The sequence below is a fragment of the Suricata suricatta genome, chromosome 6 (assembly GCF_006229205.1).
Source record: "Suricata suricatta isolate VVHF042 chromosome 6, meerkat_22Aug2017_6uvM2_HiC, whole genome shotgun sequence".
Classification (NCBI taxonomy): domain Eukaryota; kingdom Metazoa; phylum Chordata; class Mammalia; order Carnivora; family Herpestidae; genus Suricata; species Suricata suricatta.
In genome coordinates, this window is record NC_043705.1 from 116,557,685 (window position 1) to 116,580,648 (window position 22,964).

The window sequence follows — 22,964 nt, forward strand, 5'->3', positions numbered from 1 at the left end:
CAATTGCTGGCTTCCGATCATGCTCCCACAAAGACAAATAGAAAAGCTATAGAAAAGGAAAGGAAAAAGTATTTCTGAAAGCATCAGAGAGCTACCAAGGTCATGAAAATTTGAAGATACAAGATTCTAGCGAGAAGTCTAAAGAGGTGATTGAGGTATTTGTTACAAAGTTGTTTTTGTTTTTTAATGCTGCAAGACTGATAAACTAAGGAGGAACTACAGCTCAGAGGCTGAAAAACTGAGTAGTTTTTGACAGTCTAATAGGGTTAGTGCATCAGGAGTTAGAGTCTAGTCCTGTCACAAAGGAGGGACCTAGGAAGAAATCTCAAACTTTCCACTGGGATCCCTTAATGGTTATCCCTAGGAATATAGGTAAACTGGACATAAAACAGCCTTGCTGTTTGCCAGAAACAAAGTCAATTATTTTCTAGAGGAAGAGAACACCATCTGAAATCTCAAACTATTTATTTTTTCCACACATAAAGTCTGGCATTTAATCAAAACCAATCTGATATTTAAAAAGAAAAGAATTCACCAAAATCCCCCCAAAATAAAATAGAAACAGACCCACAGCAGGTCCAGAGAATGGGATTAACAGCCATAGGCCTTGAAATAACTGTGATTAATATGTTGGGAAAAAATTAAATGACATGGTGCAGAATTTCAACAGAGAAAAGGAAAGTATAGAAAAGTAGACAAATGAAATATCTAGAATTGGAAAATGAAATGAAGAACTCAACAGAGTTCTTAAAAGCAGATGATATACAAGTGCACAGAGAATAAACTGGGAGTTAGATTAATTAAAAAATACTTAGAATGAAACAGAGAGAAGGAAAAAAATTATGTAAAACAAAGAAAATAATATAGTAATATATACAATCTAAAAAACCTATCATTTGTGTCTCATGAGGAAAAATGGGCAAGAATTGGACAAAGGCAATAATTGAGGACATAGTGGTCAAGAATTTCTTGAAATTGACAAAAGACATGAAAGCACGGATTCAAGAAGTGCTTCAAATATTAACCAGGGTAAAGACAAAGGAAACCCCACTTAGGCACATCGCTGTAGAGATGCTTCTGAAACACAAAGACCAGAAAAAGAAGAAATTCTCAAAAGTGACCAAACATAAGATGTCCAAACCAGAAATGGTATGGCTGAGAGAGAACATCTCAATAGAATAAAATCTTTAAAGGGCTTAAATATAATAACTACTAACCTAGAATTCCTTACCCCATAAAAATATCCTTCAAAAGTGAACAAAACAAAAACAAAAATGTTTTAAGATGAACAAAGACTGGGTCAACTTCTTATCAGCAGATTCATAATAAAGGAAAAAAAAAACCTCTTCAAGTGAAAGCATCTTATTAAACAGTTCAAAGAACCAACTTCTGGCTTTGTTACTCTGAGCTAGAAAATGTTTATATTCTATTTCAGTAATTTCTGCTCCAGGACTCTAGGAGAGAAACAGAGAGTTAGATGAAGACAGAAACAAAGAGGAAGAGAAGAGGTCCTACAAGTAAGAAAAAGACAAACCAACAGAAAAGCGGGCTAAAGATTGGACAGTCCCTTCACCAAAGAGGATGTGCAAATGGAAGGCAAATATGAAAACAGGCATCATAACATCACAGTCACTGGGAAAAATATACATTAAAAAATACAAATTAAAAAATAAGATATTGCTACACACTCACCAGTATAGCTAAACATTTTTAAAGACTGATAATAACAAGTGTTGATGAGGATACAGAGCAATCTTAGCTTCTCAGATTCTGGTAGGGATATAAATTGGTACAACCATTTGGGAATCTGGTAACATCTACTAAGTCTAAATGTATGTACATCCTATGACTCGGAAATTTTACTAACAGGTATATACCCAAGAGGAAAAAATGTTCATGTGTACACTAGGCCTTTCTCCATAGCCTAGACCAATTGATACAGAAAAAAATATATTTCTACAGCTCTATCCATCTGCTGAACCAACTAATAATGCAGGACAAGCAAGATGGAAGCCTGAGAGTAATATTAGGGGGAACCAACATACAGAAACACATACACAGATGCCAACATCTGAACATAACAGGACCTAAAGCACTCAAGGAAGTATACTGATTTGGTCATATCCCTAGAAATTGAACTATATGGGATGTTCCGAAGGTCTTAACCAGAATGGAGCTCTCTGGCCTATTCTAATTTGCACCAGAAACATTAAAATTGCAGTAAAATGTGCCTCGCCTAACAGGAGCACTGCTGAGGGCTTTTTCAAGACACAGCTGAAACTTAAACAGAAGCATATGAGCTTTCAGGAAAGGGATGTCAAGACACGGGCCACATGGTGAGCAGTTATCTTGATTCATTCTCTTCCATATCATTCTCTCATCTTAAGTTATCTGTTACAACCAAGTCCACTCACTCTGACAATGCATTTCCCCAACAAGCCACTGTAAATCTTCTCCACATCTGGCTACAGGGTCTCCAATAAGAGAGTATCCTTCATTGCAAGTATATACTATGTTTTTCCCAACAGGAAACATGGTACCTTCATCCTAAACAGAAATAAAAGAAAGAGAGGGGGTGTGTATCCATTGTGCCTTGAAAGAAAGTTTCTTTAGACATATTTGGCCTATAAATGATGCCTTCTTTTAGTCATCAGGAAAACTAAGTTCAAATAACAAATTTAGAAAATTGTCTATAAAAACAAGTTTCCCTGTAAGGCACTAGCCAACAACACTGGTGCTACCATGAACTGAAATAAACCCATTAAGGCCACATATAATTTATTAATTGTCCCCAAAATACCAAGCACTGTACTAAGCATTTTGTTAAAATCACTTAAGCAGACATTGCCCAAGTCCCCTTTTCCCCCCATGTTTCAGGAAAAGACAGTCATTATCAGATTTTGGAAATGCATTTGTTGGTCAATTCATAGTAAGATGTTATGGGCTGTTCATTGGCCATACCACGCAATAAAAGCCAGTAGGAACAGACAGAAATATTCAGATCCTCTCAGCACGTTCATGATTGTTTAAGTTTCTCACTGACGACTTTTAGAGGGAGCGTAATGCTGATCTTCCCCCGTCCCACGCTCCAGCCCCTACCGTGTAAGGAAAGTGCTACTGCAGCTGCACCAGATTCAAGGACAGCATTCATGGTGAAGCGAGGAAGAATTTGAAGCTGAAACTTAAGGGGGTAACCATGCTGTTTTGGAGTCTCTCTTAGCTCCTTTCCTTATCTTTAGGGCTCTCTGCCACTCCAGGGGGCGGTGAAGAAAATCAGCCTGGGGAGGGCTGAGAGCTAGACCTGTTCTGCTCCAGGCATTAGAACCAAATCCCACGGTGCCTTCTACTACTCACTGTCAGTCCTGGCCCAGTCTGGCTCCAGTTGGTAGAAAACAAAGGGCCCAGGTTAATACTGTGGTTTGAATAAAATGGGAAAAGATAGTTGATTTCCTTTGGTTCTAGTCTCTAGGCCTTCCTCTGCCTTACAAAAGGGACTGTTATAAGTGTCCAAACTTGGTTCCATATCAGAACCACTAATAGTAATTAAAAAATATATATACAACTCTCAGGCTCTACCCTAAAACTACAGAATGAGGAAAAGAAGAAAAGGGGGGGGGGGGGAAGGAAGATAAGGGGCAGCAATCTCTATTCTTAAGTTGTCTGGATGACTATGATACAGCCCGTCCATGGGGCGGTGTTCAGAACCCCTGCTCCCTATAGGAGTTTGGGACAGCGGTTCATGGTTTGCTGAACTAAATGAGTTCGCTTGGCCTTGTTCACCAAGCCTATGATTCCTTGAGGAATTTTGTGGATTTTGGTGACTGTCTTGGGACAGAAAGAGTGTTAGAGATGGTGGGCTCATTCCCTTCTACACACACACTCACAGGCCCTACTTCCATTTCCCAAAGTACCTACATATGGGGAAACTTCAGCAAAATGTCAGTGAGCATGTGTTTAAGGGCCTGGAATTTGAGAGGCAAACCTGCATGGAGAAAGCAAGGCTGGCAGCACAGAGAGGGTCCTGATGAACAGTATCTCCTGTGAGAGCCAGGAAGAGCCTTCCCTAGACCTTGAGGCAAAAGCCTCATAACAAGCAGTGAGAAGGGCATAAATTTATACAGCCACAAGGCCAAAAGAATTACCTAGAATGACAAGTGGCAGGTGATTTGTGTTCCTTCCTAAACAAGAAAATCGCTCCATCTCACCAACACTGGCAAAATGTCTTATTGGCTTCTGGAATAAACCCAATATTTCTTCCCAAACCCCATATTTATGGAAAAAAAATTTTTAAGACATTTTTCAGGGCACCTGGTGGCTCAGTCAGTTAAGTGTCTGACTCTTGATTTTGGCTCAGGTCATGATCTCACAGTTCATGGGTTCAAACCCTGCATCTGACAACACAGCCTGCTTGGGATTCGATCTCTCCTTCTCTCTCTGCCCCACCCCTGTTCTTTCTTTCTCTCTCAAAAATAAATAAATAAACATTTTTTAAAAGCTTTAAAAGGCATTTCTCAGCAGCAAAGAGAAAGTTCTCTTTGCTGCAGAACTTACTTATGGATTCTTATTTTAGTGTTCAGAATGGAAATGTTTAACAGCCCTCTGGCATGATTACATTTCTAATTTCATTGGGCAGCAGTATTGATTTACCTTACCACAGAAGATATACTGCCTTCTAAAGAATTCTAATCACCTTGGGCCAAAGAAGAACAGTCACACACTAAAACCCTTACCACTAAAACTAAAATGCACATATGAACTATTTTTAGCTCTATTTCATCATGGAAGAAGGAAATCGATTATGACATCAGAGAGAGAGAGAACTTGGAGCAAAGAGCATATGCAGAGGAAAACAATATATCTTTCATAACCAACTTGAACAAATCCATCCTTCAAGGCAGGAGGCGATGGACAGAATTCTTTTGGAACCAAAGACAAAGGAAAACAATGTGGTTCAAGCAATCTGAAAGGAAAAGGAAACAAAACATAATTAATGTGATGGATTTTCACAGCATAATAAATATTTTGCAGCACAGTGAATTTTTCATTAACATCTGAAGGAACTCCACTCACGTAAATACATTGATGTGCTATTTTTGTCATTCTCAGGACCAATATCTGATCATATTCTGTGATAGAAAACTCAAACATAAACTCAAGCTACCAAAAAATAGCTACTAAGTCAGTAGTATGAAAAACAAAGAAAGGAAAGGAAATAAAAGTCTCTGGACAAAACACCTACTTCATGTAGTTTCTAGAGGTCACCTGCCTCAGACCTAGTTTTTCTCCAACTGTCTGGTCCTGAAATCCCTTTAACACAGAATTAATTCTGTATTAAAAATAAGGTAATTACAGTTAGTGACCCTGCATGAGAGGCAATGCCTACTATGTGCTAAGCACCTTGGCAGTTGCTCTACAAATGAGCATGATCTCAATTCACATTGAGGCATAAGGAGGTAGGATGCCTTTTTCCTAGGTCTTTGGCGACTCATCATCTGACAATAATTAGTATCTCCTGACTAGGAAGCTGGTAAGCATATGGAATTACATTCAAAGGAGAAGCTGCCTTTGGGCACATGTCTCTAGGAAAATGGGGGTCTCCAGCCCCTCTGTGGATGAGGCTTCTTTCCCCCACCCCTAGACATTAAGCTGGGAGGAAAGGAGCATCCTAAGGAGGCATTGAAGGAATTCTCACTCTTCTTGGTGCTTGGAGGGAAAGAATCTTCTCTTGTTCAGCACAAAGAAGGAAATGATCAGTACGTCACATTTCTGAGTTTCCTCAAAGTGTGGAAAGCATATAAGCAGCCCAGCTGAGAAGGAGGCAACATTTATGGGCTGTGATGCTCTCCCTCAGATTTCAGATCTCTGGAGCGGAGGTATCCTGGTGGCACACTGGCCACCAAAGACCTAGGAAAAAGGCATCCTACCTCCTTATGCCTCTACCAGCTACCCAAGTATCTTACAGCTTTCTTCAACTCACATGACCTTCAAATTTTCTTTCTAGAACTCTGCCAATCCCTGATCAAAAGAGGTTAGCAAGGACAGTGTAAAACAGTAGGGTGTGGCCCAAAGAGCTCTGACTGATAGGTATAATTCATCAAGTAAGCATTTTGGGATAGCTTTTGAAAGGTCCCAGCAAATGGGAAGTTGGTATCAGACAAGATATTATTCATCTCAAGCATCTGGCTTTATGTTTAATCTTGAATAAATGAATGAATGAATGAATGAATAGGATTGGTATATCTGAAGAGTAATACAACTATTAATGAATGCATACTATGTGCCGGGCACTGTGCTAATCACTTTCTGTGCCAAATCTCATTTAATTCTGACAACATCCTACTATTGTTTTACCTGCAATGATTATACTAATTTTAGAGGTGTTGCCAAGGTCACACAGCAAAGCAAGTGGCAGGTCTGCTTGATGCCAAAGCTGCTGCTCAGGTCCCCTCAGCCAGATGACCTTCTAGTTACCCAGCCTTTTGTAACATCTGTATCAGGAAAACTTGAAACACACAAGTGCAAGCTGTCCACACATGCCTCCGTCCTTCAACTGAACCCACTGCTAAAGGCAAAGTCACTGATAAAAATCACCGTTTAATTTTTAAATCTTGTAAGAGCAGCAATCCTGCAGCTCTTCCTGCAGAGGGCACTGTATTCTATGCAATCACCAGGAGGTTCTGTCACCATTACCGCAGATGCTGCAGTTCCTCCTCCTCCTCGCAGGGCCTGCTTTCAGTCGGCTCTCCGATACAGGACTGCCCGCCTGCACTGGGACGCGGGTTATTGCATTCTCGGCTCCTCGATTTCTTCCCTTGAACACAGGGGCCCCAAGAGGACCAGCAACTCCAACCTCCATCAACTCCTCCTGCAAGATAAGAGAAAAGTTGTTCAGAAAGTTGGAGAGAAAGATTTCAGAGTCGAGTATAAAGCTTCCTGTTCAGGCAGTTATTGAGGGAGGGGACTGTCTGGGCACATACTTCCTTCTCTCTGTTGAGGAAATCTTCAAAGACCAGGACATCTCTGCATACTGACTAGGTTTGTTAATATTAAGGTTGCATTAACAAACTTCTTGCAATTATATCTTAAATTTGTTTATTATTTTAGAACTGTTTCAGAGCACTTTGTCTTGCCTCATGCCATTTCTTTACGTCTCACAAAAATGAATCCGGGTGGGCAGTAAGTCTGTTACCATTCTCATTTGATAGGTGTGGGATCTAAGACAAGGTGGCCAAATGTCATGTCCAGTGCTGCAATGGCTGTCAAGAGCCATGTCCAGACAGAAACATAGCCCTATGGCTGAGTCCAGGCTCCACTCATTACAGCAGTTCCTACTGTTAACATTTCTATTGTAAAAGCTGTGATTGGGCATGAGAAGAACATAGTCTACTGGTATTCCAGACTGCAAACTTCAGAGCTGGCGCTATACAAAACGAGGAAATGCGTATGTAGGAGAAATGTTCTTACCTCCTGTCAACATCCTTCAATCTGCAGGCATTTCCTCAACCCAGCCTCACCGCCTTCAAACTCAGGGCCAATTCATGACCAACGGTGCTTTTAGAATTTTCCCCCAAGAGGCGAGAGAGAACTAGCACTATATTCTAAGAAGTTGTCTTCCCTGGTTAGAAACAGATCTCAGAGACCATGGTTCCAAAACATTACTTCCTAATGATAGATGGTTTTGTTTACTGCTCCTTAGCTATTTCTACCGTGTAGAAATCCCTACATCCCTCTAGAGACCCTCTCCCCTCCACTCAGCACTCACCCTCAGTATCACACACACCAACACTAATATGATAATGTTTTCCCATGAGCTTCCTTATGCTTTCTTCCATAATTAGAAATTAAGTTAATAAAGTAGTCCTCTGAGTATATTAACAGGGGGTAACAGTTGCTTGTTACATTATGATTGCTACTCCAATCATTACCAGCAGGGAGAGCTTCCATTTTATCAAATAACAGGAAATTCAAGCCACAAAACGGAATGAAATCAAAGTGGTGGAATTTCAATTTACCAGACAGGCTACTTGGAAAGACATTTGGAGGCAATTAGGCTTTGCTGATGCTTGACTATAAGCAATCATTGTTCAGTCATGTATTCATTCATTCATCAAGCATTTGTTAAGTGACTTCTATGAATCAAGCCTTGCTGGGTTCTGGGAATAAAAAAAAAGAATCACAGCCCTGACCCTAAGAAATGAGCTTTCTAGAGGAGAGAGTTATGTAAAATAAATACAAAACTATCCCACACTTTGTCTACTCATAAAGTCAACTTCACACAGTTCTGTGTGAACTAAAGTGCCACTAAAGCACAAGGCATTTAGTTGAGCACATTCAGCACATGTTCAAAAAGTATTTGTGGATAATTGACTGATGAAACATAATAGAAATAGAGATATTTCAAAGAGCTTACGATTGGAAAGGTTAAGCAATGCATACACCAGCTGCACAGACCTATTTTATGACAAAACCTCAATGAACTGACTACGGCATAAAAGAGAGACATGTTTTAGCATTCATCTATTCCAATGGAGAATGGGGAATGGAGGGTATGGTGGGTCGATCAATGAAGACAGGAAAACAGAGACAACAGAGGGCCTTAACTCTCTTACTAGAACACAGAAGTGCAATAGGAAGGAAGTCACTAAATTTAAATGCCCATACACAAAGAAGCATGATCTCAGGGATCAGAGGGAAAGAGTGATTCTTTTTCACTATGTCCAGCTTAACTAACAAAAATTCAACACACCGACCTGCTTCATTTCTTATCAGGACTCCTTGCTCACAGGCGACACCAAACGTGTATGGTTTGCAATGGCAATGACACTGGGTCCCCTGGATGGTGGCAATGCCGCCATTTTGACAAGGTCGGCAATGGCAGGGGTCAAATTCATCCAGATATTCCTCAAGGGCCCGCTTCAGGTATAGTCTTTTCACAGAGGCACAGGGCACTTCCTTTACCAGCTCATACAGCGGTGTCAGCTAGACAGATAAAGACATCATGGTCAGTGATCAGGGTTTTAAGCAAGAATATTTTTCTTCTGGCATTTAGGCTGGATCCCCATTAAAATAAAAATCAAAAGCCACTCTCATGCTAATTCCAATTATTTCTTGTTCAAATAAAAAGAAAGCAATTCACTTTCTTTGCAACACAAAGGGAAAAATAGGAGAGAACAGGAAAGGAATATTTTTTGTACCTTGCATAAAATTTTTCAGGACATTCATTTTCTAGTTATTGAAAGACTATTTTGAAGGCAGTACATTTCCACCCTTGCAGAGGACAGAAGGAAAGGAAATGCACTTAAATCACAGTGAAGAAGCAAGTGCAATTAAATTTAAGATTAAATACCCAACTCTAAGAGACTTAACCCGTCTCTTAGCAGAGACCATGACTGTTTCTCCTTGAAGAAATTTAAAACAGATAGACGTTATTGTTCTGTGTTGAATATGCCTGACGAAAAGCAACTTGGAGACCCTAGATGAGCTGGCTGAGCTTTAACATCTGCTCTCCTAAGAACAAAAATGCTCTGGTTTGTAGCATTTGCCAGTTTCTGCAGCGTAACTACTCTTCCCATGGCTGATCTCAGGTTGCCCCTGTGACGCCAGGCACCATGGAGGCGGGAAGAGTCACCCTTGGCTCTTGTGAGGGTCCATGTTGAGCCAGCTGCGGCCCAGCACTGGAATAGGATAACTTAATGACTCAGCCACATCTCACTCCACCTCCGCCCAAACTCTCTCACACTGCATTATAAAAGAACTGACTGGATGGCATTGTGTGGATGCGTATCTATGAGTTAGCAGAGCAATAATGGTTACAGTCCTGTGTGGAGAAATGCAGAGGGGAGAAGCGGAAGGAATGTCTGAGACTCCCTAATCAACAATTTAGAGTTTTTAAAGATTTGTTATGAGGCACTGGTGTTGAAAATAAGTCTTTGTGACTATCGATGGGGGCGCTTTATGATAAGACCTCCCAGGAAAACTGCCTTCTTCCTTTTAACCTTACTCAGAGGCAAATGGGTAGGTATTTGGCTAGGAGGCAAATGGGTGTTAGGAGGATGCTTAAGGAGCTTTTTGTAATTTGGGGGGATTATAAAATGTGTCCAAGTCAAGTTTCACCTGAGACACTTCTTGACTCCCATGACAGAGAATAGATCACAGAGCCAGTTTGGCTAGAGCATTTGTTTTGAAAAGGTGAATTTGTTCCATTGGGATGGCTGTATTAGGGAATATCATGAGCACTGCACAGATTTTGAGTTTTCTTACATACGGTTTCATCCATAAGAAAAACCAGGTGAACCCAGAAAAGTGGACACAACTGAACCAACGGAGGAATACACAAAACGCACGCGCATAAACACGCCCTTCACACATCCATGCAGTTTACCCCCGTGTAATATACTTCACCCGTCCACACCTGGTGCAGAAACCATCTGGCAGCTCCCCTCCAACCACTTCACGGTAATTCAAAGGCTCTAACCCATCCAGCACCCAGCAAGCTTCAAGTCTTTTTCTAAGTATTGTGCCACATTAATACATGCATTTCTTAACAATTTAACACATATAAAGCTATGCTATTGTTTTTACTGATGCCTATCTTTTTTTTTTTTTTAATGAGGGTCACAGATCAAGTTTTGAGTATTGTCAACTTAACCCATTTTCCCCATGAGCCAACGGGTCTTCACTGGCAATTCTGTCCAGCTCTCTGATCGTTAGGAGCACATATGGCGCATTATGAAAGAACTGACCGTATCAATAGAACATCCTAAAATTCTGCCAGCCAAATTTGTTCTATTTTAATTGACATGTCTCCAAGAGCCTACATGCGGTGGCCAGAGGAACAAAGGTGATCTGATGAGACAGGAGACAAACCTGAATGCCTTCCTCTTTCAAGAATCTATAATTCCTCTGATTTAGAAACCAAGGAAAACATAATCAAATTTAGGTCAAAAGATTAAAATGCAAATTTTGTTATTAATTTCTCTTGGGATTTACAGGACATTTAACCTTCACAATTGAAATATGGACATACAAGATAATGAACCTTCTGTTTCTTATTATTACGTGTGCACTCATTTTGCTATACAAAATGTAATTGGGATACAAAAATGCTAATTAGAGCTGTCTCTGTTTAACCACCTTGATTTAATCTCATTTTCCCAGAGCAAATAAACATGCCTGCTTTGTGCTGCTGTCTACAGAGCAGGACATACCTTTTGTTTTATGACTTGAGGAAAATTAGTCACAGATCCCGCCCACGAAGCATATCGCTTTTTATTTCCAGCAGGATCGTCCAGGTCCAGGTAATTGAGGCCACTCACGAAGCCTGGACTTCCCCCACTGACAAATGGGTCCCCTCGCAGAATATTGCTCTTAGTTCCTACACGAGGAGAAATCAAATGAAATAAGTCAGGACGCACAAATGAAACAAAGAAGAGAATTAAAAAGTGAAACATCTATCAAGTACTAAAACACAACCCATCCCATTCTGGAAAAGGACGAACTATGGACACAATGGAAACATGAGTGGTGGCCGGCAGTGGTGGTGGGGAGGAGCACAGTAGATGGAGCACCGAGGATGTTTAGAACAGTGAACTTGCTCTACATGAAATTATAATGGTAGATACATGGCGTTATTCATTTGTCCAAATCCATAGAGGGGGCTCCTGGGTGGCTCAGTTGGTTAAGTCTCCGACTTCGGCTCAGGTCAGATCTCACGTTCGTGGGTTCGAGCCCCGTTACAGGCTCTGTGCTGACAGCTAGCTCAGAGCCTGGAGCCTGCTTCCGTTTCTGTGTCTCCTTCTCTCTCTGCCCCTCCCCCTCTCATGATCTGTCTCTCTCTGTATCAAAAATAAATAAAACATTTAAAAAAAATTTTTTAAAAACCATAGAATCTACAACACCAAGAGAGAACCCTAACATAAACTATGGACTTGGGGCGATGCTGATGTGTCAACATGGGTTCATTACTTATAATGAATGTACCCCTGTGATGTAGGATGCGGATAGTGGGGAGGGTTTCTGACCAGGGGTATGTGGAAACTCCGTAGTTTTTGCTCGATTGTGCTGTAAACCTGAAACTACTCTAAAAAATACCTATTAAAAGAAAAAAGAAGACAAATGCAATCATTACCTGAAAGTAGATGATATTAGAGAATTATTGTTCATATTCTTAATGTTCTTAGTATAATAAGAACATTATGTTATACAGGAGACTGTCTTATTTCTTAGGAAATAAATGTATATGTTTTGGGATGAAGCATCATGGAACCTATTTCTAAATGGTTCAACTAACAGCACCAATATTTTAAATATATAATATTTACATATTTCTAAATGTCATAATATAGCAAAATGTCATAATATAGCAAAATGTCAATAATCATTACTTATAGGAGGTGGGTAAATGGGTATTTATTACTATGTTTTTTCAACTTTTCTGTATGTTTGAAAGCTTTCATAATAAAATGAGGGAAGTTCATTGCATCTGGAATACTAACTAAGCAAAAAAGCTATTAATTAACAGGCGTACATTAACACATGAAAAGTGTTCTAAACAGTAAATAGTAATTAAATTATTTTCTGCATTTATGTGACTTATAATTTCAGAAATATTTTTGTCTCCATTTGTAATAGATATTTACATTGGTCATGACTGGAAATTCCTAACTTGCACACCAGATTTGAGGTGATCTTAAGTTCATTTCATTTAACGGAATTTTTCAGTTTCATAAAATTTCACAAATTCAGAAAGTGTACATTTACCAGAAATTATTAAAGCCTGGGGCACCTGGGTGGCTCAGTCTGTTAAGCACCTGCCTGGCTCAACTCATGGTCTCACAGTGTGTGAGCTCGAGCCCCAAGTCAGCACGGAGCCTGCTTGGGATTCTCTCTCTTTCCCTCCCTCTCTGCCCCTCCCCTGCTCTCTGTCTTTCTTTCTCAAAATAAATAATAAACTTTAAAAAAATAAACTCAAAGAAAGAAATGATTAAAGCTTGGTGTTTTTTGATAAATTGTTGGAGTGCTTCCTCTTGTACTTTGGTAACTCTCTTTTTAATATGCAAATGGTCACCCTTTTAAGGCAGCTTATCACAGCTAAGGAGCCTTCAGGGCTTCCACTACCTGAATCGAATCACCTGGGGTGACTACAGATTCCTGAGCTCCAACACCTCTGAGAGACCAGCTGGGAGGAGAGCCTCAGGATCAGCATTTTCACAAGCTTCCCCAGGTAATTCCCGCACAGACTCAAGTTGGAGAAATCACCAAAGATTACAGATTCTGAGAAATCCATTTTAATTTTATTTTTACACCTGTAGTAGCTCTCTCCACAGCTCAGTGAGCTCCCTGCTCCCTCCGGCCCTCCTCCGCTAGAAAAGCAGCATGGTGCAGCGATCAGGAGCCCAGGCTGTGAAGCCAAAGCTCATGCCTTTGAATCTCATGTCCGACTATTACCAGCCGTGATCTTGGGCAGTCTTTCTGTCACTCAGTGTCTCTGTCTGTATAATGAGAATATGAATAATACCTAGCTATGTGTGCCATGTGCGTGTGAAACACAAAATAAAATAAAATCGGTGATCAGTGATAACTGCTGACATCTGATAATTGATGTCAGCCCAGCTGATAACTGATGTCTACATCTTCCCAAAGCTCCCCTTCTTATTTCTATTTCCAGATCAGTATATTTCCCTCTCTTTCAAAAGCATTTCCTCCTGAGGCACCTCAGTGGTTCAGTTGGCTGGTTGTCCAACTCTTGATTTTGGCTCAGGGCATGACCTAATGGTTTGTGTGTTCGAGCTCCACATCAGGCTCCGCACTGACAGTATGGAGCCTGCTTGAGATTCTCTCTCTCTCCCTCTCTCTGTCCTTACTCTGCTCATGCATATTCTCTCTCTCTCTTTCTCTCTACCCCTGTCTCTCTCTCTCTCAAATAAATAAACTTCCTAAAAATATTATTTCTTTTCAGTTTCTTTTTGACAGAGAGAGAACGTGAGCAGGGGAGGGTCAGAGAGAGAGGGAGACACAGAATCTGAAGACAGGCTCCAGGCTCTGAGCTAGCTGTCAGCACAGAGTCTGACACGTGGCTTGAACCCACGAACTGTGAGATCATGACCTGAGCCAAAGTTGGAAGCTCAACCGACTGAGCCACCCAGGCACCCCAATAAACTTTTAAAATTTTTTAAAAAACAAAAACATGTGCTCCTCCTTTGTCACGCCAGCCCCATGAAGATAGGCATTTTCTCTGGCATGTCACTGCTTGTGCCCCGGCGCCTAGAACCAATCCTGGCATGTGCCACAGGCTCCATAAACAGGTGATGAATGAAAGAAGTGAATGAGTAAATACACCTGGTTTCACTCCTCCGTCTTCCTCCTTTCTACCGTCATCTGCCAACATCCTGAGAATCCCTATTTCCTCAGTAAGAACTCTGGCATCTGGGTCAGTCTTCACCTTTGCCCCGAGTTTTGCCATCACCGAGAATTTAAGCTCCAGTGCCCCTCAGTCCATTGCTACCACACTAAGAATCTCACCATAAGACAAGTAAGTTGTAATCACCAAATTCAATGAGGAGCCTCTGGTCCTTCTCTTATTTAACTTCTCTCTAGAATTTCTCTTTATTGACTTCTCATTCTCCTTTACTTTTAACATTATTGATCTTTTCTGGTTCTTTTTTTTTTTTTTTTAGGTAGGCTTTTTGCCCAAATTCATGACCCTGAGATCAAGAGTTACATGATCTTTCAACTGAGCCAGCCACGCACCTCTTTCCTAATTCTTATCCTATCAGATTATCCCTTCTCAGCCCCTCTTCCTTCTCTACAACTTTATCTTTGCAATCTTTCATTTAATCACTGCCTGTAAAATCCTTTAATGGCACCCCCTTGTCACCAGAATAAAATCCAATTCCTTAACAGAGCATCTAGACACAGTCTAAATCAGTTTATTTTTCCAGTTCTTTTTTAATCACTCGAAGAATAGCACATCACCTTCCCCACTCTCTCTCCCATCACCACCACCACCAGCAGCATGCACCAAAAACTGCACTGAGCTTCCATGTCAGAGTAGAACTGAATTTGCTCCTGTTAGTTCTCTTTCTAGGCTTGATTGCCAACTGTTATTGCGGGGGCAAAGGCAGCATATACTGAGGACACATTTACAGGGCACAGGAGATACCCAGTGAACTTTGCCATGGCAGTATCTCACTGCCATGACATATGAAAGACAGATCAGAGGCAAAAATAACCAAATACATAAACACACACACACACACACACACACACACACACTAGAACACCTCCTCAAATATCAAAGGCCCCCTGGAGACCAGGAATTAATCACAAGAGAGAGAGAGAGAGAGAGAGAGAGAGAGATTAAGCTTATAATGCAAATTGCCCCCTTCTTATTTACCTGTACTTGATTTTAAGGCATTCTTCAGCTTCTCGCATGTGCTGTCTGATGACGTATAAAATAAATAGTTGGAAGCTGACGAAGTACATGTGTTTATATCTGACGAACTAATACCTGAGGGGAAAGTTATAAAGGTGCTTAATTTCTGCATTTGTTAAAGACCTCTTTTGAGATGCAGCCAGGTGTGAGAATGGGAATAAGAGGTTATATCTACTATTGTGGCCATCTAATCAAGAGTGATATGACAGGGACATTTTCAAGTGCTCTGGAAGGGTCAAGGGTCAGAAAAAGGAATATTTGGTTTTTGTTATTAAACAAAATAACCATTACATGTATACATTTAGGAATGAAGCCATCATGTGTCTGAAACTTACTTTCATATGATTCAGCAAATTTTGGCTTCCATTATCTTTGATCAGACACAGAAGATTGGGATGAAACAGTGGAAGGAGCAAAAACTGAACACCCCGAACAGCGATATCTTTGACCCACCCACATTCAGCTTCTCAGGCGTAAAGCAAACAGATAAAAGTAGGCATGTAATGGCCCCAGTCCACTTATTGGAAACCCCAAAAGCTGGGTTCTGATTCTATAGTAATTAATTCCTAAAACCCTAAGTCTATTGGCTGGACCTCTCCATTTTCATATCTTTACCATCTCTAGTTTCTAGTTTCTTCCCATGAGTTATAACCTGAGAACGTAACAATTTCCACTCATTATCAAATGGAGTTTTGCCAATACATTTTTAAAAGAAGGATAGAAAATAATAAGTGTGGAAGTATTTTTTCTTATATAATTTTGCTAACCATATTATAATAACCTCAACATTTCTTAAAGAACAATTGGGAGGCACAAATTATATCTCAAGAGTTTTGACTATATTTCAGTTAAAACTTTTAGGAAGAACAGAAACTTCTCAAGAGTAAAATTTTTGCTTAAAAAATGCTTTGACCATATTGGAAAGCTTTAATAAAATTCTCCCCCATTTCTTTTAAGCACTAAGGAAAAAAAGGTTGGGAGGCAGTAAAACAGTTTAGATCAAGCCGCTTGCTAGATTAATTTTCCAAAGAAATATTGCCTCTGTCATCCCTACAAAACAACTTGTGCCTTTACACCATTTCCAACCAGGCAAGTTAGAAAAGTTCAAATTCTAGTTAAATCTTAACTGGTAAAGAAAAAAGTAAGCCCATTGGGGAAAAAAATAGCCAACGGTAACATAGAAAAATATTGTAGTTCACCCACAAGGGAAGGTTACGAGGTTTCCTCTGAATCTCATGTAGTAAGTCTTATTCTCCTCCAAGGTTGTAAGGGCGCCTTGACTCAAGAAAAAGGCCCTGAAGCAGTGATTTAGAATGGAGAAGGAAGTGTGAACATCAGCTTAAAGACAAAGTTGGGAAGGAGCAAGTTTGACTTGGAATACTAGTAAATCAGAGCCAAAAGGTCCTTGGAGAGAAAGAATGAACACTAAGACACCACCCTCTCCCCTCCTACATCAGGACACGGGGTGAGGACTGTCCTCTTACTATGGGGACAAAAAAGTCATGAACCCAGTGGTGTGCAAGGATTCTAACAAAAATCAGGCAATTCTAGCAGCAACATAGCACAAGGGAAAAGCTCTGTTGGAATTGGGAGCCAGATACACCTCCTTACAATCTGAATGCCCTTGGGTGAGTCTTATCTAACACTGACTTTCTATGTCTCAGTCTGTGGGACGGGAATTATAGTGGCCATCTCTCTGGGTAGTAGTGAGGATCATTGCTATCATAGGTAACTTGCCTGTTATAAGAAAGGCATCCAATAAATTTAAGCTTTTATTATAAGAATTAGGGAGCAAGCAAACTTGTGATATCCAAAGCAGACTTTTTTAAAGGAATGTGAGTGGTAATTAATAGATAAATAAAATACTTCCTTAAAACATTTGATTTCTGAAATATAATACCTTATTAGCTTTTCCTCAAAGAATATTACTTAAGCTGAGAAATGGAAAAGGTTAAAAAGTATTCTAAAATCTAATCAGTACCTTCTGGAGACAGCGGGTAATGATGATGGCCATCTCACATTTCAGGGAACTGTCCGAAAGCGTAGACAGGTATTTCTTAAGAGCCTGATGAGCCAGGATTCATACCACTTTGGATTTCTTGCAATTTAATCTCTATTGGTCATAGTTTCAATCTCTAAAAGTTTAAGCTAACTACATGTTATTTCCCCCATCAAAATTCCTGCAATGCTGATAGTTAATAAAATTTTTTAATACTCTACCGCTTTCTTTGATTTTTTCTGAGTCCACATAAAACAGAACTTTGTACTCTCCACCTAAGGACCCAGACTGCAGATAATGTGTCCCGTACTGGTCGATTAATCTTCGGTAGGCACTGTAGTCATACAGAGAGGGAAGGAAGGAGAGCTCCTTCCAGAAGGGCTCAGCAAGTTGTAGAAATTCCGGATTGTTGTTGACAAACTGAGCCACTTCCACAGTGTTCTGGACAACCAACAATTGATGACTCTATGGGAAGAAGGGAGAGGAAAAGGAATTTTAAGTTGAAGATAAAAAGGCAGTGGAATTATTTCCCTGTTCAATGTCTCCATCAAGTGCCACCTCCAACCCAGATGATATAAAATTTTTTTAATGTTTTTTAATGTTTTATTTATTTTTGATACAGAGAGAGACAGAGCATGAAAGTGGGAGGGGCAGAGAGAGAAGGAGACACAGAACCGGAAGCAGGCTCCAGGCTCTGAGCTGTCAGCACAGAGCCTGACACAGGGCTTGAAGCCACAAATGTGAGATCTGACCTGAGCCGAAGCCAGAGGCTTAACCAACTGAGCCACCCAGGCGCCCTTGAATTTTTATTTTTGACGTGTGATGAGGTTTTTTCTGGGCTCACTCACCTGAAGCAATCTAAGGAGTCTTTGGAATCCCAAATAATGATGACATCTGAGTGATAGGATAGTAATCTCTTACATATATGGCCTTTAAAATCTGAACTAGAAAAAAGAATCAACTTCATTCACTACAAATAGGTATATAAAATAATGTGTTCCTAAGGAGTATACATTGACAATGACTAAAAGGCAAGGTGAACATATAATTTATATCCCATACTGTGGTTTCTCAATTTATAATAAGGCCTTTTTTTTTAATTTTAGTGTAATTAACATATTGTGTTATACTAGTTGCAGGTGTACAATATAGTGATTCGACAATTCCATATGCCTCCCGGTGCTCATCACAAGTGCACTCCTTAATCCCCACTATTTCACACATCCCCCCCACCTGCCTCCCCTCTGTTCTCTATAGTTAAGAGTCTGTTTTTTTGGTTTGTCTCTTTTTGTTGTTTGTTTTCTTAAATTCCACATGTGAGTGAAATGATATGGTATTTGTCTTTCTCTGATTGATTTATTTCACTTAACATTATACTCTCTTGATATATGTTGTTGCAAATGGCAAGATTTCATTCTTCTTTATGGCTGAGTAATATTCCAGTGTGTGTGTGTGTGTGTGTGTGTGTGTGTGTGTGTGTAATATCTTGTTTATCCATTCATCTATCAATGGACACATAGGGTTGCTTCCATAAATTGGCTATTGTAAATAATACTGCAATAAACATAGGTGTGCATCTATCTTTTCGAATTAGTGTCTGTATTCTTTGGGTAAATACCCAGTAGTGGATATAATGAGGTCTTTGAAACACTTCCTAAGCATCTTGTAATGATGTCTAAGACAGATCTACCTTATACCAAATCCTCATTTCTATGAACAATAATATAAAGATAGTAAATGTTTATACAACTCTTATTCCTATAGTCCGCTTCTTAGTCATAAAACAAAATCAATATCCCTTTATACCTCCCTGTGACTTATTAAGCAAGTTACTGACTTCAAGATGAGATGAAGTATGCAGATTTTGAATGATGGTCAGCCTGAAAATTCATCAGCAGTAGGTATACAACAATTAATACAATCCATCTCAACTGTTCAGCTTGCCCAAGATAAAAGTTTTAGCATCTCAAAACAACAAACTATCTAAAAATAAGTCTTTTCACTTTCTCAGATAAAACTTTTGGTATCTCAGGGCACCTAGGTGGCCCAGTCAGTTAAGCATCCAACTTGTGACTTCAGCTCAGGTCATGATCTCACAGTTTTAGAGACTGATTCCCACATCCAGCTCTGTGCTGACAGCCCTTAACCTACTTGGGATATTCTCTCTCTGTCCCTCCTCTCACCCTTGTACCCTCACACATGTTCTCTCTCTCAAAATAAATAAATAAATTTTAATGTGGTATCTCAAAAGTAATAAAGTATTTTAAAACCTTTCAGTTTTATGTACCTTCTAAGAGAGACTCTAGTATTAATGTTTAGAAAGCATATATTAATTGGGTTTTTTCAATTTTATGACATTCGTATAATCATGTATAATAATCATAAATTGGAAATTTAAGAAAATTTTAACTAGTGAATTTTAAAGTAATGCTTTTTTAAGATTTTCAATAAGAACAAATACTTTAGTAAGAAAAACAAAGTATAAGGGTGCCTGGCTGGCTCAGTCAGTGGAGCATAGATCTCTTAATCTTGAGATTGTGAGTTAAAGCCCCAAATGAGTCATTGAGGAAGGAAGGAAGGAAGGAAGGAAGGAAGGAAGGAAGGAAGGAAGGAAGGAAGGAAAGAAGGAAGGAAAGAAGGAAGGAAGGAGAATTAATAAATATATTATCCAAGAGAATTGACAAGATATAACATTTAAAGAAATGTATTGTCTTTTTGAAGAAGACTCTACTACCCTAATTTAAAAATGAAAGCTGATCCTTTTTGTAAATACACTTTTGTTAATGTTAGAAATAGTTAAGCAGTAAAATATGGAGCAGTTAACTCATGTTTCATACTAACCTTTTGCTTGTGGATTTCATTGGTACTTGAACTATGACTATACGAAGAAGATGACGAAGACCTAAAAAAGGAGCTTTTGCTACTGGACGACGTATGTACTGCCCAGGTATGCTTTACATAAGACCAGCTACTGTTGTAAAACTCATAATTAAAATCATTATTTATTTTCACCTATAAAGAAAATGAAAATTTTTGTTGTGACTAAATCAAGGCTTTGAATATAAACAAAAATCTTTTGCCATGGATCCTTTAATGTGGATACTTTCTTTACACAATCTTCTTTTAAAAAAAAACCTTCATTGACACAAAACAACTGTGGCTCTAATTAATTATTATTATTATTATTATTATTATTATTATTATCCCATATAAATATAAGGAATAGAGCCCATTCTATAATTATTCTTTGTTAAGCAGGAAACATAAGATCAATAACAGCAATCCCAAGTGATTCACAGAATACATTTGTGTACAAACTTCTCCCATTTTGTTTTAATGTCAACATCTAGCCCAGAAGTCAGCAAATTAACAAAACCACACTAACGAGAACTGAAAAGCACTTGGCTCTTGATTTTTCATCTAATAAAGGGGAACAGAGATGCAAATTGGTGATATGAAGCAATTAAATCTTTTGGACTTCTGTGTGATCCAGTAGTAGATATCATTTTCTAATAAATGCTAAAACTGGATTTCCCCCCTGTGATAGATGGTAGAAGAAAAGGCCATCCCAAAAGAATTTTGAAGCAGACAACAAGACAGTCACATGTGGCTAACAGAGACACGACAGCTCCAGCACCAACGAAGAAGATAATCATTTATTTGTCACTTACTTTATCCTAGATCAAGTGTCAAAAGAAAATGCCTACAGGGGCCTGGCAAGTAATATAAATGTTGGAGGCATCCATCGGAAGGCAGTGATGAAGTGAACAAACGTGCTGTTGGAAAGGGGTACCAACACTGGAATCCATTATACAGTCACCATATGTAACTATAGGTTCTACCATATGTCACTACAGGTTCTAGCATTGACAGATGATCTGTTCTCAAGAAAAGAGCTAACTCTGAATCTTGACACAAAAATCTCTAGATTTTTTAAAAATCAGAGGCAATTAATTTGCTAACAAATGTCAATCACCATGAGAATAAAACAAGACATGCAAGATGACTCCCTCTGACAGTGTCTGCTCTGTACAAAATAGTCAAATCAGTAACTGTGCTTCACGAGCATTTGTGCTGTTAGCATTTATCCATATACATCTGTGTTTGATGTCTAAGTATAAAAAAGCATATGGAAAAATTAAATTATGAGTATGATACACTTTAAACACAAACCTAAAAGGAAAGAAAATGGCAATATTATGCAGTCATTTTAAATGATGCCTGGAAGAGAAATATTCATGTTAAATGAGAAACTGTTATAAATGTGATAATTCTATTAATTATAAGCATACAAGTATATTCCCCAATCAAAAAAAAAGACTAGAAAGAAATTTATCAGCAAAATGTCAGAAAATAGTATATTACTTTTATCACTGCCCATATTCCAAATCATGCATCACCACAAGATACGAAAAGATAGATTTATTCAAATCTTTTATTAGAGCATTATTTTCATTATATTATGAAATTGGTCTATTTAAAAGTCAAATGCAAAAGTTTAGCTCAAACCTGAGATGGAGAATATATTTACCATTATTGACTACAAAGAGGATGTTAATAAGAATGCTATTAGAGAGTTCCACAACCACTAGATATTGTTTGGATCCTATTAGATTTTATTTATATAGGCACAAAATTTAATTTTTTTACTCTCTTAAGAAAAAGAAGTTATCTATCTTCCTTTACTGTAAAAAAAAAAGCCTATTTTCCCTCATCTTCAGATCTACAATTCAAATACTTGATTAATGCAAATTAAGCCGCCTAAGTGGTTTAGTTCAGCATCTCCTCACTCTCATCTACTCTACATACAGCTGCAAGTCATCTTTTTCTTTTTCTTTTTAAATAGTTTATTGTCAAATTGGTTTCCATACAACACCCAGCGCTCTTCCCCACAAGTGCCCTCCTCCATCACCACCACCTCTTTTCCTCCCTCCCCCTTCCCCTTCAACTCTCGGTTCATTTTCAGCATTCAATAGTCTCAAGTTTTGCGTCCCTCTCTCTCCCGAACTCTCTTTCCCTCTTTCCCTCCCCCTGGTGCTCCATCAGGTTTCTCCTGTTCTCCTGTTAGATTTATGAGTGCAAACATATGGTATCTGTCCTTCTCCACCTGACTTATTTTGCTTAGCATGACACCCTCGAGGTCCATCCACTTTCCTATAAATGGCCAGATTTCATTTTTTCTCATTGCCATGTAATACTCCGTTGTATACATATACCACATCTTCTTGATCCACTCATCAGGTGATGGACATTTAGGCTCTTTCCATGTTTTTGGCTATTGTTGACAGTGCTGCTATGAACATTGGGGTACATGTGCCCCTATGCATCAGCACTTCTGTATCCCCTGGGTAAATCCCTAGCAGTGCTATTGCTGGGTCATAAGGGAGTTCTATGGATAGTTTTTTGAAGAACCTCCACACTGTTTCCCAGAGCGGCTGCACCAGTTTACATTGCCACCAACAGTGTAGGAGGGTGCCCGTCTCTCCACACTCTCGCCACTTGATAGTCTCTTGCTTTGTTCATTTTAGCCAC

General features: G+C 39.2%; 1 protein-coding gene across 1 annotated transcript in view; it reads right to left on the reverse strand.

Annotated features, from left to right (window-relative positions):
- Window positions 1–22,964, reverse strand: part of C7 (complement C7) — a 55,132-nt gene that overhangs the window by 11,200 nt on the left and 20,968 nt on the right. The window contains exons 7-14 of the mRNA XM_029941268.1: window positions 20,274–20,444; window positions 17,654–17,897; window positions 15,395–15,508; window positions 11,208–11,374; window positions 8,751–8,979; window positions 6,691–6,865; window positions 4,873–4,960; window positions 2,415–2,547 (exon numbers count right to left, since the gene is read on the reverse strand). Of these exons, the coding sequence (XP_029797128.1) occupies window positions 2,415–2,547; window positions 4,873–4,960; window positions 6,691–6,865; window positions 8,751–8,979; window positions 11,208–11,374; window positions 15,395–15,508; window positions 17,654–17,897; window positions 20,274–20,444 (1,321 nt within the window). The remainder of the gene's footprint in view (window positions 1–2,414; window positions 2,548–4,872; window positions 4,961–6,690; window positions 6,866–8,750; window positions 8,980–11,207; window positions 11,375–15,394; window positions 15,509–17,653; window positions 17,898–20,273; window positions 20,445–22,964) is intronic.